Source organism: Triticum dicoccoides, chromosome 5B (assembly GCF_002162155.2).
Source record: "Triticum dicoccoides isolate Atlit2015 ecotype Zavitan chromosome 5B, WEW_v2.0, whole genome shotgun sequence".
Taxonomy (NCBI): Eukaryota; Viridiplantae; Streptophyta; class Magnoliopsida; order Poales; family Poaceae; genus Triticum; species Triticum dicoccoides.
In genome coordinates this window covers 389,344,417-389,353,833 of record NC_041389.1, presented here as the reverse complement: position 1 = coordinate 389,353,833, position 9,417 = coordinate 389,344,417, and the positions used below count along the sequence as shown (strand labels likewise).

Here is a 9,417-nt window from a genome sequence, read left to right as displayed (position 1 = left end):
GAAGGAGATGAGGGTGAATCCAAACCTGAGGGGGGAAGATCACGCGCCGCCGCACGCCGAGCCGCCCGATCCACCACGCGCTTGCCACTGTTGGAGAGCCACTCTTGTGAGCGGTCGAGGCAGGAGAGCGCACAGGGACCGGAGGGGCCCGACCAGGGGAAGCCGCCGCCGAAGAAGGGCCTGAAGCCGCCCCCAGGTCCGCCTCCAGACGGCGGCAGAGCCCAGCCGCCGACTGCCTGGAGCCCCCCGAGGCCTGGCTCTTCGCGGAAAACTTCTTCACCGAGGACTTCTTCCTTTTCTTGGCCGCCGAAGGTTCCACTGGAGGTAGATCTTCAATGTCGGACAGCGAGGGGGAGGTGGGGAGCACGGGTATGTTGGAGCACGCCCCCGACAAGGGGGTGCCCTTCGAAGCAGCCGCGGCCGCAGGACCAGCCACCGTACCAGGCACCGAGCCCTGAACCCCACCACCCGCCGGAGCCGGAGCATAGTCCTTCATCAGCTCCTGCTCAGCAGGAGAAAGCCCATCCCACGCAGACTGGGTGAATCGGGGATCCCTGCCATTCAGCGAGTCCTCAGGACCCCCCCACCCTCCCGGCTCTTGTCATCGTCACCCGAGGCCGGGGGAGGAGGGGGGGGGAGGAGGAGCGACCGCACCAGGAGCACCTTCCACCCGAACTCGAAGACGAAAGCCACCAGCCGCCGGGAAGACATCAACGGAACCACGGATGCAGATCGGATCAACACACCACACACGAAGGCGAGCAGGACCCAGAACCGACAGCGAAGCAAGATCGACCTCAATAGGTTTCCCGATAAGCACCCCAAAAGCCATCAAGAAGGACGCGGTGCGCAAGCTGGGAGGCACATCATCAACGAGCACCCAGACATCAGACAGAGGAGATATGGTCTTGGATCCGTTGGAAGCCGCTTTGACCGATACAACAAGTTGATTCACAGGGAGAGTGAAAATGGTACAGGAAGACATCATGCGAAGACTCTCTTTAGAGGGGAAAGTGGCCGCAAACTCGAAATCAGAAAGCTGCCGGATCTGCCAGTCCCAACCCCCTTCATCCCACATATGAAGTTCATCCAAGAGGGCTTGTGAAGAGATACGCTTGTCTTGGACAGTAATGACACCCACGTTGGACAGGGAGGGAATGGGAGCAGCTGCGGGGACTTCCTTGTCCATGGCAAAAAAAGAGCAACCCGGGAGGCCAATCCCAAAATGGACGAAGGAGGGGGGCTTGATCCTACTCTGACAGTCCACCGTTAGGTGTCCATCCTCCCTACAGATGAGACAGAAAGGAGGGTTCTCGCACCGAGACTGGAAATGGCCAGGGCGATGACACGCGAAGCAGGTGAGGATGGGATTAGAAACCTGGGAGTGAGAGGAGTTACGGTTCGCACCACGAGAAGGCGGCGGTGGGAGGATGCCATCTCCAGAAGAACCACCAACGGCACCCGCGCCAGCACCACGTCCCGCCGCAGGGCCAATCGGACGCCGGGCCGGGGCCCCAGAGCCACCACGAGGAACGAAGCGAGACGGCCCGCCGCCGCCTGCCGCCGGCGCCCGCGGCGGCCCACCCATGGGAGCAAGCGAGGAAGGAGACGAGGAGGGGCCCGAAGATCCCGCCCGGCTCCCCCGCACCGCCTGTTCCCAAGGGTCGACCAATGCACCGGAGCTGCGGGCGCCAAGGACGGAGAAGCCACCGGCCCGGAACCAGACGCACGCGGTGAAGCGGCACCCGCCTCCGACCGTGAAGCCTGGAGCTTGGCGCGGAGCGACGCCTCAAACTCCAGATCCGCAGCGGCGTCGTCAGAGCCGTCCCACCCCCGCTTGAGGCCGGAGACAGTGTCGCTGGAGGACCCACGGGAGCGGTCCATCGCCACCACCGACGAGAAGGGGAGGAGGAGGGGAGAGGAAGGCTTGGATCTGACAAAGCGGCGGATAGGGAAACGGCGCCGTCGCAGATCAGCAGCGGAGGCAGGAAACCCTAGAAAAGGGGGAACCGACCCCTTCCGGACCCATAAATAGCCAGAGCCAGCCAGGCTGGGCTCTGTGTAAAGGGCCGAAGGGGGAGGCGGACTCAACTGGGCTGGCCTAGGCCCATCACACTCAGACACGAGTGGGGGGAAATCAGCCATGGAATCCAGCGAAGGGGCCGCCACAGGCCCACACGGCCCGTCACCGACCAGAGGGACCCGGCCCACGGACCGGGGCACCAACGCAGGACCCGATCCCAGATCTAGGGTTTGCGCCGGCGCCGCTGACGACGTGGAAGGGAGGCACCTGGACGGCGACGAACCGGAGGGCACCGCCACCGAGGAGGATGAGACGGGTGAGGCCATGGCGTCCACCCCCGGGCTCACCAAAGAAGGATCCGCCGCCTAGGAAGCGGCGCGCCGGCACCCACGGCCAACACGACGCCATCCATCCGGGCCCGCATCAAGCGCACACAGCCGGCCCCGACCCCCCGGAGCAAACTTGCGCCGACGGCCCGCCACCAATAACGGAGGCAACCCAACCACCGATGCCGAGCGAGGAGGAGGGGGAGTCTCAGGATCAGAATCGGAGCCAGAGTCGTCGGAATCAAGGGCCCAAAACTTGTTGGCCTGTGGCGCTGCCAGGGCCACCGGACAGGGAGGGGGGAACGCAGGTGGGAGGGGTTCGGGCCCCGCCGCCGGTGGATAGCCCGGAGAGGAGCACGAGGGGAGAAGGGAGCAGGGGAGCGAATCTGACTTGGGCGCCGGGGATGAGGGGGAACCGCAAGCCGACGGCGTCCCGCGGGGAGGGAGCGAGGGAGGGGAGGAGAGAGCCATCAGCACACTACATGTAGAGTACCACATACAATTGTTTAATGCAACATCAGTAGAAGAATGCTGGATAATACATTAACCGGAAGTACTTATGTGGTTTAGTAAAAAAGAATGAGGTAACACCAACTGTTAAAAGTAAAAAAGTAATACTCCAAGTGTCTTGTATCAAGCCCCTTCGATAAAAGGAAACAATACAAGTCCAAAGGAGTGATCTTCGTGGAAACAGAGACTTGCATCTTCACTTCTTCGGTATCACTCTTGATCCTAATTTGTAATACAAGAATGTTGCAGAGTTCTTATGTACGTGTCATATCTAATTACACATTTTCAGTATAGCCATCGGCAACCTAAGATAACCCAAACCTAGAATTCTAGAGTGCTGGAAGCCCAAGTTTCTTATTTAATCTGTAATGCACAACTGAAGTACACATTGAAGCAGCACATAGCTATTTCCATGGAAAAAGCTAACAAAAAGATTAGAAGCAATTCTAATGGCGTCATGTTGGCCAAGCTGAATCATATAGTCATCTTCTGGTGTCATGTCAACTCAACTAAATCATATATAGTCATATAACAACAGGCTTCCAATTTTAGATCCAGTGAACATGTCAATAGTCGCACAGCTAACACCACCTATTTTCAGCAATACAAAAGCTATTGCATACGGAAGATGCTTTTGTCAATATCACCCTCGTTCACAATTAGGTAGAATCACTAAACAATCAGTAAATGACCTCACACTGAGTAGAAACACAACATATAATTTCCGAAGGAAACACATGAAGTTTTAGTAGTTACATAAAGGAAAAAATGATAATAAAGTCAAGAGTCAAATTAGAGTGTGTCCACAAATAGGAATTAAACCATTACAAATAGCAGTGAAACGAAGGAATGAAATGTGTTTTTAATAGAGATGATATTTGGAAGTTTGATTGCTTAAACACCAACGGTTGACCTTATATAATTAGAGCAAACATAAACACTAATAGAGGGAGCAGGTGTACTGGAACACGAAGAGCGTGATTCTACCTGACTAGACCAACTGATCGAGCACTTTGCGCTCCATCTTGACGCAGGAGACATTTGTTCTCCTTGGTGGTCAACGTCTTGCCCATGATGCTGAACATGTAGATGTTTCTGGCATCCCTCTTCTCAGCCCTCAGAACCTGGCATCACACATTTTTATATGAACTGATAATAACTTAAAATGTACACCAGAATTACAACAAAACAACAGGTAGCAACTAATTTTTTTTCAGATGTTTCTTCATGTGCTTTATCTTGAACTCACTTGTGTCTTAACTTTTTATACCATCAGTGCTCCGAGGAACTTAAGACTTCAGAACAAGGCCGAGACAGACGTCTGTGCGCCACCTAAATGAGACAACAACTGACCTGGAGAAGCATGAAGAGCTGATGCACCACCTTGCTCGATGGCACCAAAGTGATCAGCACGCCAACGATATACGACATCCCAAACAAGATCACAACAATGGTCAGGTAGTACTGAGGGTCTTGAAGTATGGCATGGATCTTATGTGGACATGCACCTTTCCGAGCGCTAGAAGAGAGATCAGGCAAGCGAAGGACCGATGTTGTCCACCATGTTGGTCTCCTTTTGTTGCTCTCGTGGAACGACAACCCGTAGAGCACTGGTGGAAGTAGCCCGAACCCCATGTATGAGAGCCGTTCCAGGACCATGTGGAGTCTCATTATTCATGGATGAACACTTCTATAGCAATAACGATTAGTATAATATTGAGTACTTGTCAGATAGTAGTGCCGGAGAACAAATGGTTACCGCCACTCCAATCACACATATGAATAAATTGCTTGAGAGATAGAGTCAGTTGCTTGCCCTGAAACAAAAGGGAAACAAAATAGCATGCAGTCAGTTGTTTGCTCTGAAACAAAAGGGGAACCAAAAAGAAATCAATCTCAAAGCTTGCTGCTTGAATAATGTTGAGAATAGAAGGATCCTTTAATGTGAAGATTCTTTACAAGGGCCCACTAAAACATACAAAGATCGTCAGTGCCATCTAGTACGGACGCAAAGCATTCTCATATGAAAGTACTCTAAATCTTACATGCCGCGTTTCTTCAATACACTAATTGGTCCACTTTTATCAACATCTATAGTATCGAATTGATACTTCAGACCTGTGAAATTTTCCTCATTGATTATATTTGCTAAGGCTTGAACAAGCAAAGGAGCAATACTACAAGGAACCAAATGAGAGTACACCACAAAAAATTTTGGTACTTGAAAAATTATGGCATGTTACACTCTTATCTTCTTATCTTGGGGCTGTCTCAAAGTACATAAATTTCAAGACAAACAGATCTATCTTTAAGCTTTCATAATAAAAAATAACACACCATTAAGTTAGAAAACAAAAAATAAATAAAACATCATGAAGTTAGAAAACCTTAATAGGTAGTGATGAATATAAGCTTCCCCTTGTTTTCATCAAATTGGCTTTTTCAGTTGAACTATATACTTATTATGTTCAGCACAAATACAAGAACTCCCACCAAAAAAATACATAAATAATCATTGAGTACACGAACAAGAAAAAAAGTTCCATCATGAATTGAAGTTAAGTCCACCATGTTGGACTAAAGAGTAAAAATAAATCAGATTGTGTGCGAGGGCAGAAAGGTACCTCTATAGAAGTTGAACTGTATTAGGGGATAAGAACTTCACAGTGACTCCAAGCTAAGTCTGAAATATAAGTGTTGGGGAACGTTGTATGGAAAACAAAAAAATTCTATGCACACGCAAGATCTATCTAGGAGATGCATAGCAACGAGAGGGGGAGATCATCTACATGCCCTTGTAGATCTCTAAGCGGAAGAGTGTATAACGCGGTTGACGTAGTCGTACTCTTCGCGATCAAATCATGATCCAACCGATCTAGTACCAAACGGACGACACCTCCAAGTTTAGCACACATGCGGCTGGATGACGTCTCCTCCTTCTTGATCCAGAAAGCAGGAGAGGAGAAATAGATGGGATGACAACCAACACGATGACGTGATGGTGATGGTGGTGGTGGAGCACCGACAGCGCTTTGCTAAGCGTCGCCGGGACGAGGTGGTGGAACTACGGAGTAAGGGGAGAGAGAGGGGCATCAAGGGCTTTGTGTGTCCTCTCGGGGCTCCCCCTCCCTTCTATATATAGGTGGAGGGGCGTGGCAACAGCCCCTCCAAAGTCCAAGGCGCATCCAAGGGGGAGGAGGACTTGGAATCCAAGTCCAATCCTATTCCTACTAGGACTCCTTTTTTCCCTTTCCCTAGCTACATGGGCTTTCGAGGACTTGGTGCGCCTAGCTCAATAAGGCTAGGGCACCTTCCCGGAGCCCATGCTAGCTCTTGGGTCGTGGTGAACCCACTTGTGGACTTCCGGACCTCTTCGGAATCCTCCGGAACCTTCCCGATACAATACCGAAAAAACTGCACTTTTTTCCGGAACCCAAAATATGACTTCCCATATATAAATATTTACCTTTCGACTATTATGAGACTCCTCGTGATGTCCGGGATCTCATCCGGGACTCCGAACAACATTTGTTTACCACTCATCAAATATCCCAATACTACTCTAGCGTCAACGAACGTTAAGCGTGCGACCCTGCGGGTTCGGGAATCATGTAGTCATGACCGATACACCTCTCCGGTCATTAACCAATAGCGGGACCTGGATGCCCATATTGATTCCTACATATTCCATTAAGATCTTTATCGGTTGAACTTTTATGACAACATACGTAGTTCCCTTTGTCTGTCGGTATGTTACTTGTCTGAGATTCGATCGTCGGTATCTTCATACCTAGTTCAATCTCGTTAGTGGCAAGTCTCTTTACTTGTTCCGTAATGCATCATTCTACAACTAACTCATTAGTCACTTTGCTTGCAAGGCTTCTTAAGATGTGCATTACCGAGAGGGCCCAGATATACCTCTCCAATACTCGGAGTGATAAATCCTAATCTCGATCTGTGCCAACCCAACAAATGCCTTCGGAAATACCTGTAGAGCATCTTTATAATCACCCAGTTAAGTTGTGACATTTGATATCACATAAGGTATTCCTCCAGTATTCGGGAGTTGCACAATCTCATAGTCGGAGGAATATGTATTTGACATGAAGAAAGCAATAGCAATAAAACTGAACGATCAATATGCTATGCTAACGGATGGGTCTTGTCCATCACATCATTCTCCTAATGATGTGATCCCATTTATCAAATGACAACACATGTCTATGATTAGGAAACTTAACCATCTTTGATCAACGAGCTCGTCTAGTAGAGGCTTACTAGGGACACGGTGTCTTGTCGATATATCCACACATGTATCAAGTTTTTAGTTAATACAATTCTAGCATGAATAATAAACATTTATCATGATATAAGAAAATATAAAATATCAACTTTATTATTGCCTCTAGGGCATATTTCCTTAAATAAGTCTAACAGTTATACATATGCGTATGAGCGTGTCAGCTAATTATGGAAGTGTGGTATGGCAAGTGAACAAAACTGAACAAGATAATGGACAACATGTAAACTTGTGAATAAATTAGATAGAGTGAGCATAATTAATGCTATTAAACAAACTGACGATTGTGTGATAGTCCTATGATTAAGAGTTCAAGGGGATCAATTAACTTAATATTTCCTATCAGGAAAACAGTCGTCGTGCTCCAAACAATGAATGACAGCCTACATAATGTATTGTTCTTCGATCCCATCTCCCACATTAAATATTTCATGATTTGCTATTGCTGCATTTATCACATTGTAATATGAAATAGAATGAGATCAGCTGATATATTTTTCTTCAATTCCATCTCCCATATATTACAATACGTATCATGGCTCCTAAAAAATCAGCTGAACTAAAAAATGTTTATTGAGGAGAGGAAGCATAAGTGTATTACCATCGGGTCCGTGATAAACACACTTGTTACTCTCCTTACGCCAGCCACTTATGGACTTCATCCTCGTCTTGGTCTAGTGCGAGCAATGGGCGTGGGAGATTTCGCGTCGATGACGCGGGCTGAGGGTCGACTTCGTGGAGAGGCTCCTACGGGCATGGTGGGTTGTGCAGGCGGGACAAACGGGCTGCAAGAGAGAGAGGTGACAGGGCAAAAAGCGAGGGGTGGCAAGGAGGGTAGCCGCGAGTTGCGGGCGGGCCAGTCAGGGCCAGGAGCAAGGGGCGGCGTGCGGGGCGGGTGGCATGCGAGGGGCGGCGATGCGGGCGCCGGGGAGTGCGGCTCGGCGTCGGGGATGCGGGGACGGGGAGGTGAGGTGCCGAGCGGGATAGGAGGGAGGTTGGGGATGGAGCGCTCCTGTGTGTGCGAACGTGGGAGAAGGAGGTGATACGTGGAGTGGGATAAGTTCTGTGCTAAACGCATTTTTTGAAACTCGGTGTTAAACGCAATTGAGATGTGCGTGGAATCGGTCTAAGCAGTTTTTCTCAGAAAAGGCAGAGTAGTTTAGGAGTGGCAGGGTGGGTAATTAAAGTGTAAAATGCGTTTGATATGTTGGTGTGATTTAGACCATCAGATCATATGGTTCGATGGATGAGACAATTTGGTTCTCCGCCCTCTCGTGCTTTTATAGGAGTAGTAGATGGGCGACGGTTGCTGGCTCGACTTCATTAAAGTGTAGGCAATCTGGTGTCCGAGGAAACTAAACATTTAGCATTGAAGAAACTGCAACCTGTGAATATTGCAAGCACTCCCATATGACAACTTGAGTTCATTCAGAATTTCAGTTATACATAAATCACCAGGCACAAGGAGACATAACAGTGATATGTTCAGGGCTGTGTCGAACAAAAACGAAGTGCAGATAAAGGATTCCAAGGCCGCGTGTGACCCCCAAATTTCATTTGCCAGGCCCGGTATGCAACTATTTTCGGAATCCCGAACCATATCGCTAACCATCACTGAAGAACAGAAACAACTCAAAAAAATACCATCAGAGCAGAACGCACACACACCTATAAACCAGAAAAAATGCATCACACGTTGTATGCTAAGTAACTCACCTTGTGCTGCTTCTCTCCAGATGGTCTTCATGAGTGACCACCGCGGGCGACGACACCGAGGACGGCGATGCGCCAAGAACAGGCTCAGAGCCGGCGCCATCGTAAACTCCCGCGGCGATGAATGTCGTGTTGCGAGACACCGCCGCGACCTCGTCCGACTTAGGCGAAGGTTCCTGCGCCAAAGAACCAAGAAGAACGTGAAAAATTCCTTTGGGCCAACTGCCGCTCTCGACCACCATCAATCAATTACCTCAAGATCATGGTTCTTGCCGCTCTCAGATGCGGCAGCATCGACAGAATTATATGTCTCCGGGACGCTCTCCTGTTTGCCCTCCTTGGCGCCGGCAAGAACCGTCGCCCTGCTCCGTCTACCCCTCGAATGGATCCACAACATGTCGCGTGATGGTGCAAGTTTCCTGAGGCGGGCCAGGCGGCGGCCATGAAGAGCATGTGGAAGGTGCAGGAAGGGCAAGACCACGCAACCAGAAGAGAATGGTGGTGGCGGGCAAGGGAATGGTGGTGGTGGTGGTGGTGGTGTGTGT

General features: G+C 49.8%; 1 protein-coding gene across 4 annotated transcripts; it reads right to left on the bottom strand.

The window, feature by feature from the left end:
* Positions 1-2,888: 2,888 nt before the first annotated feature.
* Positions 2,889-9,411, bottom strand: LOC119309345. 4 transcript variants are annotated; one of them, XR_005150466.1, is made up of 4 exons: positions 9,126-9,411; positions 7,761-9,048; positions 4,213-4,676; positions 2,889-3,983 (listed from the first exon to the last, which is right to left on the bottom strand). XR_005150466.1 is itself a non-coding variant. In XM_037585366.1 (3 exons), exons 1-3 carry the CDS (start codon positions 9,267-9,269, stop codon positions 8,764-8,766), a joined length of 327 nt encoding a protein of 108 aa, XP_037441263.1. In that variant the 5' UTR covers positions 9,270-9,411; the 3' UTR covers positions 8,569-8,763. The 4 variants fall into 4 exon arrangements, 1 of the variants encoding a protein (XP_037441263.1); XR_005150465.1 differs by having other exon boundaries at positions 4,109-4,676; positions 8,876-9,048; XR_005150467.1 differs by having other exon boundaries at positions 4,109-4,676; positions 7,761-9,411.
* Positions 9,412-9,417: the final 6 nt, after the last annotated feature.

What these genes read in the sequence shown, in the direction of transcription:
- LOC119309345 (XM_037585366.1), bottom strand. Translation starts at nt 9,269, where the DNA reads ATGTTGTGGATCCATTCGAGGGGTAGACGGAGCAGGGCGACGGTTCTT. An exon ending in GCAAGAACCATGATCTTGAG is followed by an intron (nt 9,049 to 9,125) that starts GTAATTGATTGA and finishes TCTTTGGCGCAG; the next exon opens with GAACCTTCGCCTAAGTCGGA.